General features: G+C 35.4%; 1 protein-coding gene across 7 annotated transcripts in view; it reads right to left on the reverse strand.

Annotated features, from left to right (window-relative positions):
• The window catches only part of HDAC9 (histone deacetylase 9), a 914,075-nt gene that overhangs the window by 488,584 nt on the left and 407,931 nt on the right, over positions 1 to 17,560 (reverse strand). For all 7 annotated transcript variants that reach the window (XM_055272501.2, XM_063637042.1, XM_055272504.2 and 4 more), the window contains one exon: positions 17,492 to 17,554. In XM_055272501.2, the coding sequence (XP_055128476.1) occupies positions 17,492 to 17,554 (63 nt within the window). The remainder of the gene's footprint in view (positions 1 to 17,491; positions 17,555 to 17,560) is intronic.

Here is a 17,560-nt window from a genome sequence, read left to right on the forward strand (position 1 = left end):
AATTGCTGTCCTTTGATCTTTGCATGGCTAGGCTCTTCTAGTCACTCAGGCATCAGCTTAAAAGTCACTTCTTCATTGGTCTTTTAAGGTACTATTCAGTGAATAACTTGGTGAAGCTTTAGGATACAGTTATCTACCTTTCTTCCTTGACTGAATTATCACCTCTCTATTTCACTCTATTGTACTCTTAGATCTGAATCTTTTATTTGGTCTCAGTTATTTTTTGAGAATTCAGTTAGATTAACATTGTGTACTCCTGTCACCTAGTTTAGAACCACTTTACTAAAGTCCCTGCCATATCTTCATAAAATTCCTTCCTGTCCCTCTATACAATGCAAGATCCTATATGCATGATACAATACATAGGCTTTGCAGGAATTTAAATTGTAACCTGCATAATTGGATAACAACAGTATTACAAAAATAGATATTTGAGTACAAAATCATTTGGCTACGAGTTTAGAAACTGAATATATTAATTGTTCCCAAACTATTTAATTAACAGCTTGTCCTCTTTCCATTGATTTGTGATGCAAACTCTGTCATACACAAAGCTACTAAAAATAACATTGTATTCTATTCCTTGTCATCTATGTGAGCATGTCCCTGCCCAAACCAAATAATCATTATTAATACAGCTTTGTATGACTTGACATCTAGGCTTCTTCTCTCCATTTGTTGCTTTACAGAATTGCCATTTGTGCACACTTACTTGTATATTTGAATTTTTGGAATCAGTATGCCTTGTTCCCTCATAGATCCTGTCAGGATTTTAATCAACATTGTGCTGAAATATAATACACATATAATGTATAGAAGAAATTTATAGCGGACTATGTATGAGGCGGGAAATTGAATGGTTAGTAGAGTTGAGGTGGAAATAAGATTTACTTCTTCTTATACATCACTTAGTATATCTGACTTAATACTATTCATCAAGTATCTTTTTTAAAAACTTTTAAAAACAAAGAGATACATAGATAATTTGGGAATAAATAACTTTTTAAAGATGTAGTCTTCCTATTCATGAGCATAGCATCGCTCAAATCTCATCAAGTTTTCTTATATGTCCTTCAACAATGTTATTAATTTTTCTATAAAATTTCATTTACCATGTAAATGCTAGCACTATTACATTTTGTGTTTGGTTGTTTTTTATATAAAACAATCCTTTCAATGTTTTATTTTGTACTGACCTTGTACTGAGCAACATAAGTGAACTCTTTATTATTTCAATTATTTTCTTTTCCTTTTAATTTCTAATACAACCTGTTGAATGTTCAAGTCTTGAAACATTGACTAGGACATCCAAAGACAATTCCTGACATTAAAGAGAATGTATTTTAATTTTACCATTAAATATAAAGTTTCAGATAGGGTGAATGGGTTTTGGTTGATAACACTTACTTCCCTCTTCTATTTTTTAGTTTAATAAAAGTTTTTATGCTGGAAGTATATTGAATTTTATGGCATGTTTTTCTACATCTAATGAGAAGATCTTTTTTTTTTTTTTTTTTTTTTTTTTTTGCTTAATTCGTTATTAACAGGGCAACATTCACTGATAGACTTTTTTCCTTTAACCAATCTTGCATTCCTGGAATTACCTCTCCATAAAAGAAAACCCATATGGCTAATAGCATATGAAAACCACTCAAATCCAACAGTAGTCAGAAAAATTCATAGAAAAAAGTGATTCTCTACCATTTTCATCTTTAAGATTGACAAAAATATCTACAGTCTGACAATATCCAATATTGGCAGGGGTGTGGAGAAAATGGGTCTCATATATATGACTGGTGAAGCATAAAGATAATCTCTGTTACCTGTTGGTTGAGTGCCCAAGGAAGTTGACTGGGCAGTAGATAATCAAATAGAAAGATGTTGTCTCCTGTGTCTACTAAACAATTTAATATTTGTCTTTTCTTTCATTTGTTTATTTATTTATTTGAGACAGAGTCTCACTCTGCTGCCCAGGCTGGAGTGCAATGGAGTGATGTCGGCTCACTGAAGCCCTGACTTCCTGGCTCAAGTGATCCTCCCACCTCAGCCTCCCAAAGTGCTAGAATTAAAGGCATGAACCACTGTACCTGGCAATTTAGTTTGGTTTCTACTCATCTAAGACTGAACTGAGACAGAGGTTTCTAACGTTAGAGTTATATCTATATTCAGATTTGAAACTATGTGCTGGAAAGAAAAAGTAAAAAAAGAAAAAGATATTGATCTTTCCAGATCAAGGATGTGGAAGAATGTCCATTTAATTATTGGGATAATAAATAGTGAGAGACTAGGGGTACTATGGGTATCAGTTGTTTGAGGGTTGTTTTCCTTCTTACAATATAAAAGTTAGGTTAAGTTGATATTCAGATAATTTTTTTCTAACATTTTTATGTTCATCTTTCAGCAAACAAATGAACAATGATAAGAAAGCCTAATTGGCAGCCTTCACAAATTCACTAAAAGGACACTGGCATACATTTGTTCACCATGATATACTACACTGTGTTCAACACCTATGCTGTAAAATTTGGTTTTATTATCGAACTCCTTTCTCGGCCCACACATATACTATCAACGAACTCAATTAATTTTCTAAGTCTTAATGCCCTTATCCTAACTTATGCTGTTTTAAGGATAAAATAGAGCAAAAAGACTACCCTGAAAGATTTATATCCTATTCCCTATACCATTCCTTTCCCACATACACATAAAGATAATTTTCTCATTCTTCTCTTAGAAGAGTTGTATATAGAGATTGATTCACCCATTCCATCTATATTTCCTTAGTATCTCACTATGTTAACTCCTTGTTCTGACATTTTACTTTAGATAATTTTTCAAATTACTGATACCCTTGGCATTGAGATTTTGATTAAATTGTTCATCAAAAATCATCTTTCCTTGCCCCCTTGTCAAATAATATAGCTAATTAAATAATGCTAGAATAAACATAGATGAGCTAGATAGCAATTGTGGGGATAAATTATTTCCAATTGATACTATTATTAACAGAAAAATCCACTTGCCCCTTATCTGAGAAAATTGTCTCTACATAAAAATATAAGAGAAGGGAAAAATACTATTAAGTGCAAAGTGGTATTTGAATAACATAAAAGTATACCTGTAATCATTTTCACAACTAAATTTATTCTTCTGTTGGCTTAAAAAAGTATGCATTTATATTCAGGCAGTCTTAAATTAGCTATTTCACATTTCACATTTTGAATGCAGACACATATCCCAGGAAATTTCTATTGGCATTCATTATTCATTGAAAAATCAAATCAAATAAGAATATTCCCAAATTTCCTTTGTTAAGAATAACTGAAGCATTTAAAGGGTTATATACACATTGTTAAAGCACTGGAGGTCATTCCTGCTTATATTCTATAATGAATAATTTTAATTTGGGGGCAAAAGGCTCTAACACCTCAAAAATGTCTACATTTTTCAAATCTACAAAGAAACTGAGGAGTAATTTTCTTCATAAAAGAAGAAATCATTTTTTAAAAATACCAAATGTATAAAAACACATTGTGCAATAATAACACTGTACTCTTTAATCACTCATTCATTCATCTAAAAATAGTCTCAGGGATCAATTATATGCTAGGTACTGTAGGGAATAAAAATAGAAGTAAAACATGATCCTTTTCCTCCTGGAGCTTGTAATATAACTAATTGGGGGGATGAGGACACACATACATAGTCACAGTGTAAGACAGAAAGTGGAAATGTTCTAAAGAGAGTAATAAAAGGACTATGAGGATCGAGAGAGAAGGGAGAAAGAGAAAAAAAATACACGTAATTAGGCAAGTATTAATATCACGGAGGTAAGGGGGAATCAGTGATGGTGTCAGACATTAGATAACATTTGCATTGGGCTTATAAGAGAATTTTCCCCAGTGATGACCAGTTGGGATAGAGCATTAAGGTATCTCAGAAGAAGGAAATACCTGGTAATTCTTAGAATAAGAAATCAACAACAACAATAACAGATAAACAAGGAGCCTCGTTTAAAAAATACAGCTTTGAAGTACTCAATAAATACTGATTGAATGAGATAATCACTCGGGGGAAAAAACAAGTCACTACTAACTATTTTTCTCAACCTACACTGTTAATCCACAAAGCATGTTGGCCAGGAGTTTGGCTCGGTCTCAGTCTTCTTGAGGCTAGAGAAAATTGTAGCTGACAGTCTTCCCCTGGTTCTCCCACCTACCCATTGATAAAGGCTTCCCCGCCCCTTCCACAAGGCAGAAGTAGGTAGAGATTAAAATAGCTCCAGAACACTTCCTGCTCTATTCTAACTGTGCTTTGACTTAGACCAATTGGAATGTTGAGGGAAAACCCCATGAGGCATCAAGCATGTGAGATAATGTGTCAGTCCCTCAAAAATGTTTGTCCAACCTACTCTGTGTATCCACCGTTGTTCCCTATTCACAAAGCATAATGTGTGGGGAAAAATAGCTCTTAGCTGTTTCTCCCTTTTAAAAAAATAGATGTGTCACCTTCATGAAATACTTCCTTATACAACTATTTTTTTGTAACAATGTGTCACGAATCTAGCCAGTTGCTAACCCAATGAAGACTATGTATGCTAAATATTTTCTTGGGAAGTTATGATTCTCTAGCTGCCTAACAAAGGTGTGATTTGACCCATGATCTACCTGAATTAAATACCTGGCACATTGTAGGTACACAGTAAATGCCTGTGTGATGAATACTGTATTTTATACCCCTTTAAAAAGTGTGCAATATTGTGTTTATGAGAAAATGTTCTAAGACTTCTAACTTCAGCTGGCGAAGATACTCTGCTCCCCTTCTTTTGAGTTTCTGAGAAAGAGAAACTGTTTGCTTCACTAAACTACTAGCAATGACTCATACTGCTTGGGTAAGAAATTTAAGCACAATTGACAGTGCAGGTGAGATGAGGGACAAGGTGAACCTTAGGAACAAGGAAAGGGAACAAGTTCTAAAAGAGCCTTCACTTCAAGTTAATAATATGAATACAAGAGAGAGGCACTTGGTTCACGATCTCTATGAAAAACAGAGAAAATCATGGCTAACAGCCTTTCTCCAGTTCCCTTACCTACCTACTGCTAAATGCTTCCCCATCCTTTCCACAAAGCAGAGGTAACAATATTGAAATCGATCCAGACCATTCCTAATCTATTTTAACAGTGCTTCTGTTCTACTTGACTTAGACCAAATTAAATGTTGAAGGAAAGTCTACTTTTTTTAGAAAGATACCCTTTACAGCTTAGCATACTCAAAAGCCTTCACTTAACTACCCTAAGTACCCTAGCTAATACTGCCCTATCAGTTACTTTCTACCCCATTGTCTTATTTTATTTCACCTTAATACTAATTCCTATCTCAAGTAGCTTTATCTATCCATCCATCATTCCATTGAACAACCAACCATGTATCTCCTTGTTTTGTTTAATACCTGTATTTTCTGTGTCATATGGTTGGTTCTTAAACAGTTTTGGGTGAAAAACTGAACCAATAAATGACTCTTTCACCTCAGTTCCCAAAGCTTCAAACAATTTCATCTTCCAAAATCTTCGACCCGCTCATTAAAAGAGTGGTCAGGATGCAACATATTATGTTGTTCCTTCAGTTGCTTCCACTTCCGCTCCCTGAATTCATTTCCATCTTGACTTCTTTTAAGATAATTTCAATTACTGTGTGTTTCCTATTTTTGTCTTTCATTTTGGAAATTCCTAATGGTCAGCAGATAACCAAACAACACACAAAACATATTTATCTTTTTTTTTTTTTTTTTTTTTTGAGACGGAATCTTGCTCTGTCGCCCAGGCTGGAGTGCAGTGGCGCAATCTCGGCTCACTGCAAGCTCCGCCTCCCGGGTTCGCGCCATTCTCCTGCCTCAGCCTCTCCGAGTAGCTGGGACTACAGGTGCCCGCCACCACGCCCGGCTAATTTTTTGTATTTTTTAGTAGAGACCGGGTTTCACCCTGGTCTCGATCTCCTGACCTCGTGATTCGCCCGCTTCGGCCTCCCAAAGTGCTGGGATTACAAGTGTGAGCCACCGCACCCGGCCAACATATTTATCTTTTAAAAACACGGGAGGCCGAGGCGGGTGGATTACCTGAGGTTGAGAGTTTGAGACCAGCCTGAACAACGTGAAGAAACCCCATCTCTACTAAAAATACAAATTTAGCCAGGCTTGGTGGCACATGCGTGTAATCCCAGCTACTCATGAGGCTGAGGCAGAACAGCTTGAACCCGGGAGGCGGAGGTTGCAATGAGCCAAGATGGCACCATTGCACTCTAGCCTGGGCAACAAGAGCAAAACCCCATCTCAAAAAATAATAATAATAGCCAGGTGCGGTGGCTCACGCCTGTAATTCCAGCACTTTGGGAGTCTGAGGTGGGCGGATCACGAGGTCAGGAGATCTAGACCATCCTGGCTAACACGGTGAAACCCCGTCTCTACTAAAAATACAAAAAATAATCAGCCGGGCGTGGTGGTGGGCGCCTGTAGTTCCAGCTACTCGGGAGGCTGAGGCAGGAGAATGGCGTGAACCCGGGAGGCGGAGCTTGCAGTGAGCTGAGATCGCGCCACTGCACTCCAGCCTGGGCGACAGAGTGAGACTCCGTCTCAAATAATGATAATAATAATAATAATAATAATAATAATATGTAATGAATATTTGAAAGACCGCTATAAGTTATCCATTCTATAGCATTTGGCAAATGTTTAACATAAAATGCACTCACATCCATTTTAACATTTTTATCATTTAGGAAAAATGAGTTAATAGTAAAAAAATATAAAATGCAAATTTAACATTAAAACAATTCTAATTTTAGAGCAAAGTAACAATTGCTAAGGTTTGAATTAAGCACACAAAGTAAATTGAGAGAACATTTCTCAAATGTAAAACTGCATATTTTACTGTATATGAGACTTTCTGGGAACATCTAGAGGTAGTAATACCCAAACAGCAAGCAGAGGCTTACACTTACTTTTCTCATATGCTGAGAATTTTATCTCATCTATTTAAATCAGTAACTCACATTAGTGCATTATAATGACAGTATCTTTTATAGCTATATTTTATATATTGTGGTAATAAAGCTAGGAGCATTGGTGTTATTTATTATTAAAAGTCATTCATGATGTATACTTGCCTTTTTCCCATACCTTATGGTTAACCTGTATATTTATTGTGCTTATAATAGTCAACTGTTTTTCATAAACCAATTCTTAAACCCAAGCTTCACGGGATTAAAGAAAAAAAAAAACAACTCCAAATCTACTGGAGAAATTGAATAGAATTTAGATTTCTTAGTTTTTAGAAACGGATATATATACACTTTTAATAATAGAATCATTCTTACAAAGTGAAAAAAGAAAACAGTATGTGTGCTTAATGCCATATTCACTAGAAGGGTCAACAGCCCCAAGGAGCTCCGTTTATGAGCCATATTAACACCAAACAGAGAGCTTAGCAATGTCTGTTTCTAAAAATAAACCCTGTGTGTCTCTTGTTGTCATCATCAACCAGAGTCCTGTGTGCTCTGAGATGGCATCAAGGCTGCCTCTTTGCCTTTCCATAAGCATGATACATCATTACCAGAGCTCTCCCTTTTCTCTCAAGGTGGCAGAGATAAAAAGAATTCTGCAATCACCCGAAGCAGACATTTAAACAACATTATTGCCCCTTAAGTAGACAGTTATCATGTTATTTTGGCAGCAGGAAGGAATCTGTGGTTTCACTTGAATGTTATTCTTCTTTATTTAAACTACTAGAAATAACCCAAAAATGACAGAATGCTCTTTCTATAAATAATCATTCCAGTGTAGAGTTATATTAGGAGGTAACTCATATGGCATGATAACGCCTAACAAGCTAATCTTAGACCTGCGATGCCATAAGATAGAAATACCGAGGCTAAGAATAACTGACCCAAAGGAGTCAGGCTGCTAAAGAGAGGCACAGACATGTGGACATCTGCAGGTTTTAATGCGTTTAATGATCTTCTGAAAGCTTCTTTCCCCTAGGAAGGCAATAAATTATGTCAATCATTAACGTGATAATCAATAATGCTTTTACAATGTATTGATTCCTGAAGATGGCTCAAGATTCTTATAGCAAATAAGATTATAAAAATTACATGTTGGAAAGCAAAGATTGGGCTTTTGCATAATTGGATTAGTAGGTAATGGGTGAATTTTATGCTTAAGCCACCTACAGAACATATAATATTCATCCAATAAAGTAAAATATAACTCAAGATAAAGTAAAATGTAGTATGATGATCATACATATAAACACAGCCATCCAGTTTTCACCTAAAATGTCCAAACTGGACCCAAATTGGACAGATATATATTCAAAATAAGTAGAAACTGAATTATGTTAGCTAGATCTTTATCTTGGCTAGAGAATTTCACATTGCAAGTTGAAATTAGGATTTGAGTGGTGATATAGGCTTTATTACATTTCAAGGTAAATACCAAGGTGAGCATAATTCAAAACTTTTGGTCAAAATAAATGAACCCCATAATGCTAACATTTAAAAAAAATTACTTTCTCCTGCCAAAATACATTAATAATAATTTGCTATTTTGAAGCGGGGCTAACTTTACCCTCATGATCTGTGTATCATGAACACTGGCAAACAGGTGCCAAATGCATCAGGAATGCTGCTTCTGTCCACAGCATCTGCTCCAAGGAAAAGAGCACACTCATAGAAGCTTGGTTTCCTTAAGCTCCTCTCAGTCCTGGGTAGTGCTAACTTCCTTGAATTTAATTATCTAGCACTGAGAATATGAGAAAGGATCTTCCAGCAAAACTTTCAACATATTTGCCTATTTGTGCCTTAAACCTCCCAGGATTAAGAAGTCTCCCTAGGTATTTGTTTATACATATATAAATGTGTCCACATTTTTAGTACCAAGCAGAATTATCCTATGCTAAATATTTTTTGAGAAAAAGTGGCAGGATTTTAAACACGACCCTGCCGTTTCCTACCTACAGTAACCATCAGTAAATTTCTTATCTCTCTGAATATATTTCCTCAACTGTAAAATACCAATATTGCTGCAACAACTACTGCATTATTAAACTGTGGCGAGGATTAAATGATAAAGTGATACACAGAGAAACTTTTGAAACATTAGCCATTGTGTCAATAATAAAAGAATGACATAAAAATTTTTGAAAAAAATAAGTTTACAATCACTGACCTCTAAAATTGGAACTAGGCTGGGCGCGGTGGCTCATGCCTGTAATCCCAGCAGTTTGGGAGGCCAAGGCAGGCAGATCACTTGAGGTCAGGAGTTCGAGACCAGCCTGGCCAATATGGCGAAACCCCATCTCTACTAAAACTACAAAAATTAGCCAGGCATGGTGGCACATGCCTGTAATCCCAGCTACTTGGGAGGCTGAGGCAGGAGAATCACTTGAACCAGAAGGTGGAGGTTGCAGCGAGCCAAGATCATACGACTGCACTCCTGCCTGGATGACAGAGTGAGACTCTGTCTCAAAAAGCAGAACAAAATAAAATAAAATAAAATTGGAACTAAGCAACTAGAAGATCAAGGAGGAGTATGACAGAAAAAAACAAAAACGGGTGGTGATAACTTTCTTTCCAACTTAAAATGAATAGTTCCTAATGTAAAAATCATGTACTTAAAATACACTCTTGAATTTTGATTATGAGATTTCAAAAGCATCATCAAGAATAAAGTTAATACAGTGCTTAACGCAACAAGAGCCTTTTCTTATTCACCCTACGTTGGGTTCCCTGAAAACTTTCTGGGTAAACACATTTTTACTAAAGCAAGAACTCCCAAGCTATGATGTCATTTAATGAAAACTCAGTGAAATTTACTTATTTTTTGTTTTCTGGATTTTGGGGGGTTTATTTTGTTTTTAATATCAAGTCTCAAATTTTGAAACAACTTCATGACATTCTCATTTGGAAATGTCATGCCTTAGACATTCACCAAAATGTACCTCAAGCAAATTGAAAATAACATCCACATGGCTGCAACTGGGTCAATAATGAACATACATTATGAATTTAAAAGTTTCTGATACAAGTGGTGAACCATAAGGAGAAGCAGGAAAATAAAGTAGTGGGTATTTCCAACCTTATCAGCATGCAAAAAGTTTAATCATAAGCAAATGACTAGTTACACTCTGTGGTTTGGTAAATTTCTTTCTTCCTTAAAAGTGGTTTTCATTGGATTTAATTAATGGGTATTTAAGAAACACTATACACGAAAAGCCCATCACTTATTTTACTATGGAAAAGTTAACATTATGATAATGAATGGAAAATATATTCTTATAAAAACATAAGAAGTACTTATTCTTATATTCATGAATCATAGCAACTTAGAGTAAACCTAAACATAATGTTCTCTGATAACACTTGAAAGTGTAGGTCGTTTAGTATTGTGAAAAATGTTGTTTAAATTAAATTTGTTTTGTGCAACCGACTTAGTTGAAGAAGAATGGAACTAGGAACACCAGGCATTTCCTCTTTCTTTGCTTCCTTATTGCCAAATTACTGGGAAAAGAAAAGGGGAAAACTGCTAACAGGAAGGATACCACATATCCCAAGCTAACCACTCACTTCAGCTTCCTTTCAAAAACAGGGGGGGACCATGGCACAGCACAGCCAACACTGATTTGAGGCAGAGGCCAACATATTTTTGAATTTCTTCTTGAAAGCTTCTTTTCTAAAGTCATTTGCATGAGTTTTATTTCAATTAAATTATTTTCAAAGCATTCAAATTCAGAAAAAAATGTTAAAATGTAGTTATCATTCCATATTGTAAAAATTGTTCATGATTCTTAAAATGTAATATTTGTGACAACCTACTGGCAAAGACATTCTGAGTATTTTTAAGATAATCCTCCTTTCATATATTGAAAACAATTCATATATTATTATATTTCTCAAAAAAATTTTTGTGTGCCTCGAAGCCAACATTAAAGGAATACTCTATTCAAGTTTGTAATAAATGCTTGTAAGGCATGAGGCCACAATGTTGACTCTCCTTCCTTCAGAAAATATGATTAATAGCTTAGAGAGATCCAGTTTATTCTACAATTATTTTAGTCTCTTTATTAGGGGGCTTCTTCTAACAATCTATTCAATATTAATAAAAAACTTATATTCAATACTAGTAAAAAATACTTATATTAGTATTTAAACAGATATATTATCTTCATGAAAAGAAAGTCAACACCCATAGTTCAACTGAAAGGGAAATTATAAACATAGTCCATTTATTATATTTGTGGAAACTAAAAAGTAAATAAAATTGCAAAGAAGAAACTTCTAATCACCAATATACACGTTGTAGCAAATACTGCTAGTGCCTAGCTAACATTTATTCCTCTTACTTCTTTGTTCTTCCCAATAGAAACTTGAGCAGGTTTAGGTATCCTGCCTTCCCAGCTCAGTCATGGGTCCCACTCCTCTGGAAAACAAGTGAAAGAATAGGCAGGTGACGCTATTCTAGTCAATATAGTGTAAAGGATAATTTGCTGGAGAAGTGGGTAAGATTTCCTTCCTTTAAAAGAGATGCCAAGACAGCAGTTTCTCCTCTTTGTCTCTGGAATTTGTGATGCATAAATAACAAGATGCTTGAAACTGCTACAAGTCAACTTGAGACCATTGGAGGATCCAACCTTTGTCTCTGCAATTTGTTATGCATAAATATACATAATGCTTGGAACTGCTACAAGTCAGTTTGTGACCATTGGAGGATCCAATCTTAGGATCACACCAACCAAGGCTAAGACCAGCAGAGTGGGGCTATATGAAGGACCTGAATGCTGCTGCCATTTTTGACTACCTGGTGCTGCCTAACCACCAAACTACTTTATCACATGATAAATGTCCTACTTGTCTGTCATTTTGACTAGAGTGTTCTTTTATTTGCAGGAGAAAACAACCTAACTAATATACCTACTACTTACAATTAATCACTGTTAGTATTTTGACATAGTAGCTTTGTGTGGGGGTGTGTAACGAACACTTCTCATAGAATACATGCCTATTATAAAAAATCATACACTGTAAAGAGGTATGATGCTAAAAGAAAAAGCCCCTCCTCTTCACCAAACACAGCACAGCATGTTTCCTTATTTCTTCCTATCTTTATATGAATTCTTCAGGAGATGGATGGATAGATTTAAAAAATTATAAAAATAAGAACATATCACTGATGTTATATTTATTTTTAAAAACTGAAATTAAACTTAACTGAATTTAAATTTAAATTTAACTGAATTAAGCAGATTTAAAACTGCAGTTGAAGGAACTATAAATGTACTAAATACTTCCTTAACATAAGAGATACTATTTCCAAAAAGACCTCTTTAAGGTTAAATAAACTATTTTTAAAAATCAGTGCTTTGAATCTTTTTTTTAAGTATGTGTTTCTATTTTAAGCAGCAGGGAGTCTGTCCCTGCTCAGAAAGGGAAGGATATTAGCATTTCTCACATCCTTCCATCTCAACCTCTAACACCTCACACTGGCCAGCTTTATTAATATTTTTACATTCCCCTACTTTATAATATCTGCTTTCTGCCCTATAAACACAATCCAATAGTTGTTTAAATGCATTCAGTGCTCCCTCATTACTTTGATAATCTTTTCTCTACTTCTCAATTTAGTTTTTTGTTTGTTTTAAGTTCATCTCTTCACTGTGTGGCTTTCACTGTCAAGCAGCCTCTTTCATGTTTGAGAATTTCTACTTTGTCTAACTATTTTCCTTTTTCATTCATTCTGATTTTCTTCAAACCTTTCATCTTTATGTGTAAAGATTTTTACCTGGGCCTATTCTGTTTTCTTCTATTTCTAATGAATATTTTTTCCATAATCATTATGATTTTCCATTCTTAATTCATTTCCTGAGATCTATATCTCCTTTCTCATCTCATTCTCTTGTTTATCATCTCACCTTTCAGCTTTTTTTTATATAAAATTTATGTAAGGTGCTCTATTTGTAGGAAGCAATACTAAGACGTCTAATTCCATGGGTTCAATGAGTTGATGATTTTCTTCTTGGTAGAATCTCTAAGGTTAGTTGGTGAAAGGTACGTCATTCCAAAGAGCTGTGGCTCGATCTTTCTCCCAATTTAGTATGCTGCTCTGAAGCCTTCATTTCTACGATTTCTCAGCCACAAGAGAAAACAAGAACAACCCAAAATGGTGAGGATACCTACTCAGTTTTCTTCTCTTCAGATTTGGGAATCTTAGTGAGAATCCTCAGGAACTGGTCAACTTGCCAGTAAAATTCTAAGACAGCCCAGGAGACAGGTCTCTCTGTTACGATCAAAGAACCTCTGCATCCATTTTTTCTTGGCTGTTAGCCTCTGAGGTATGTTGCATTAGGTTTTATCATTTTCTTTGCTCAGTTACTGTTGAATATATTGGGTGACAGGGGTGGAAGGAGTGTTTGCTGGCTGACATGCTATTTTGGGCTCACTTCATTATTTATCAGTAGTGAGAAATTATGAGGCACATTTTAAAATTACTCACCTCCAAAATTAAAATCATCATTTAGAATATTTTTTGAATTCAGAATTTGGATTAATTTCAGTCTTCTAAGGGGTTTTATTGGAATTTTCTTACTTAACGGACATAACAATAATTATGCCTCCTGTGTCATCCTTAGAAATATGAAATACTCATTCTTGTCTCCATTCTCAATGAGCCCATTTATAATTATATTTCTGATTGATACCTATCATCTATCTCAATTGATAGCAGACTTGCAAGTGAAGATAACCTGAGTTAGAGAATGGCAAAACAGTAATTATGGGGAATACCAGAAGTGATTCTTGACATGACAGGAACATTTCACAGACTTACATTTTCATAATTAGATTCTGCTTTTCAAGTAGACATAAGTGACGTGACTACTGAATCTAAAATGTTCCCTTCCCCTCAACACCATACACTAAGGAACAAAAGGATTCAAAAAAGGGTGAAGATATATAAAAGAATTTCAGGATTTTGATTTAAATGTTTTTCTTTTATACCCTAAAATAAGAATAGATGGCCAAAATATGAGCTTTCCTTATTGTAAATATATCTTACATTACTTCTGTACGAACTCTAGGAAATTCCTTCATAATAATTGTTCCAATATTGTCTGGACAGCTCTGCTGCCCAACGTGTTAAGCAACATGCTTGGCAACAGGAGAACACCCCTAATCCTGCCAGCTCCTGCAGAGTGACCTGAGTCAGTATTTGTACATGCTTCACTTTCTGCTACAGTTATCACTTACCCTGGCCCATACAAGCCACAAAAGTAGGGATGTACTTGACAAAATGTGTCACTCATACTGAATTCTAAGATTTAATATTATAGAACTTTAAACTAAAATATATTAGTACAATATTATAGAACCTGGTTCTACCAAACATGTTTAGCCTGGCCGAGTCAATATCAAAAAAAAAAAAAAACCATAAAAAACACTTGTATTCCAATAGTATATAAAGAGCTGCGTACAAAAGCCATCAATATTAGTGCATAATATCCAATATAACTAGAACAACAAATGGGAACTCTAAAGCAATTGCTAAAGAAATTACACAACAGAACCAATGTTTTAAAAACAATCTCAAGAAATCTGCCATTGGGGTTCACTGTTCAATCACATACTGTGCAACTTCTTTGCCTTTATTACATAATGAGACATTTCAGAGAACACACACACACACACACACACATACACACCCTACTCTTACCTATAGTGATAATCTGCATAGGAAAGATCTTAACTCTTATCAAACCAAGGTAACAAAATAAATAGTTGATTTATAAGATAACTAAGGCAAATTGATTATCAAAACAAACAATCATTTCCCCCATGTGACCTACAATGTAACTCATGTGGCTTGTTCAGCAAGATAGAACATGGCATTGAAAACCAAGATCCTAGGTTCATTTCACTAAAAACAACAATTATAATAGTGAGTATATGTTTTAAAGACATATTGATACATTTGAACCTCACAAGAATGCTAAGAGGCAAGCAGGAGGACATCATTATTCTTCAGTTTGAAGATAAGTAAAAAATCAGTACATAATCGGCCAGCACTGGAGCTCATGCTAGAATACAGAGCGTCTGACTCCTAGAACAGTGCTCTCTCCACTCCTCTGCACTGCTGCCAGGCATCCTATCTCTCTTTCAAATCCAAAGACTCTGCTTCTAAGCCTATGAATCACATCCAGACCACTGGTCCAAAAGGGAGCTGAACAAGATTTGTAGCTAAATTAACACAAACATACCCCTAATTTAGCAGTTAACTCGAAGGACAAACCCTACTGATAGTGGTTCACCAGCATCACCATCCATTCCCTAGCCCTACAGCAGGGAATCTCAGTTTGCTGAAGGTTAAGGTGGGCAGATTTTAAAAACCTCAATCCCCAGGCTGTTCCCCATACCAATTAAATCAGGCATTCTGGGAGTGGAATCTAGGTATCATATTTTGTAAAGTGCTTCTGGTGAGTCCAACTTTGAGAGCCAGTGCCTCACAGGAAGTATACAATAAAGACTAGGTAAATTAAATTTAAGAACATATATGAAATATATGGCATGGTAGGAAGGGTGCAATTGTTTTTATGCTTCAAATTTTAAAAATAAATAGAACTTAGTGATTATGTTTTTATACCAGACAGGTTTTGGGAGTCGATGTTAACCTACATCACCTTTCATTTAATAGCTAGCTGGTGCTTCAATGTTGCTTCTTGTAGAACTGGCAAAAGCATGGACAGCCTGAAGCACTTCCCTGTCTGAAAATCTTGTTGCTTTCTATACAAACCATTAAATGCTAGGAAAATGACAATCTCTACTGAAATGGGTGTAAAGTTGTATGTGATTATCAAAGATGTAGAGAAAAAAGCAAAGCTTGCAAACACCTGTAGCCAGCCTTAGCTTCAGCAGACACTTGCTACTTGGAAGGCATGTATGTTTCTACCATATGAAAAAAATATCAAATTTGTAACACAGAAGTGAGGACTAAAAGGATAAAGCATAGGGCTGAAAAGATTTCTAAAATAGTTATTTTCAAAGGGTTCATCCAAATTTTTAAAAATAAAATGCTAAGTTAAATGACCAGTCCCATTAGAGACATACCTGTTAAACCCTCCTGGAGCCCTTGTCAGCTTTGCAGCTATAAGAATAAACTGTACTGAAATTCTGGTAGGTTTGCTTTTGTTAAGCAGGCACTATTCATTAACATAATTCCTGTCACTTAAATGTATAAATACCAAATTATGCAAAATTGATATTTTATTCTGATTCCATGAAAAGATTGGGTCAACAGAAGGATCTTAAAATTATCATAACTAACCAAGGTTTAAAGAAAACTAGCTTTAAACATAGATCCCCATATGGGAAGGTGTATTAACACCAAAACAGACATCATGCCAACCTGTGGAATATTTCTTTCACACCTAGCTCTACAAAGTAAACACTGCTTTATGTGGCATTCTTATCATGGAAATCTAGGCGGTGATCTATAATTACGATTAAGCCCACATGGGAAGTGGGATCTAAGTGAGAACTTTAAGCCAATTTTAGGTTGAAACATTCAGAAGAGGACAGAAACAAAGAGTTCCCAAAGCTTTAGGAAATAGCCATAGGAAATAAATATGAAAGGCAATAATTACACGTAAGTGATACTGCCTGGAGAGTATGTTCATTTAGTAAGTATAAATTGACAAGGCTGACAAGCTCCATCTCCCACCAGCTCATCTCCTTGAGAAACTAGAAATTAGAATCTGTTCCTATTATCCTTTAAAATGCTGCACCTGCTTTTAACACATTTACATGTGTGTTATGCCATCACATCTGCCTGACAATGCTAGACTTCCCACATGTTTCTGAAGAAAATTAAAATAAGCATCTGCTAATAACAATTTTATTTCATCCTAAACAGTTTCATTTGGGGCTCATGAGGAAAAGCCACATAATGGAAAAAAGAAAACTGCCTTTATAACTCTGTAGCAAACACATTTTAGAAGGTAGGTCTATAAATAGATGTGCTTCTGTAGGCACAGAGTAAATATAAAATCGTCAGGCTAGTGGGGCTGCAATTTAAACTGACGCCCCAATATGAACTTACCTGATTTTTAAAGTCCTATTAGAATAGGCTTACAATCAGTACAGAGCTCCTTTTTCTAGTTGCATAGTAAAGGCAAAACACCCCCAACCACATTTTACTTATCTCAGTCTCATCTTTCATCAGAAGCAATAGTTTGCAATTTCATTCAGAAGCTGCTGTCCCTAAGCAGACTGAATATGCACAGAAACAGTAATGGAAGGGATCTAAGTTAAACCCTACAGACGCACCAAGAAAATAGCAACATCAACACGAAAAAGCAGCAATTTCCTTAAGAGAGGTGCTTTTCTTAGCTGCATTTCCCAAGCCAGCCCCCTTTCAAACCTAAAACGTCTCAGTTATGAAAGAGGATCTTACCTGAGCTGATCATACTGTGCATTCTTTGCTGAGCCAAGAGCTGCTCTCGTCCAGCCACCCCATCTGAGG

This window comes from Symphalangus syndactylus, chromosome 3, assembly GCF_028878055.3.
Source record: "Symphalangus syndactylus isolate Jambi chromosome 3, NHGRI_mSymSyn1-v2.1_pri, whole genome shotgun sequence".
Taxonomy (NCBI): Eukaryota; Metazoa; Chordata; class Mammalia; order Primates; family Hylobatidae; genus Symphalangus; species Symphalangus syndactylus.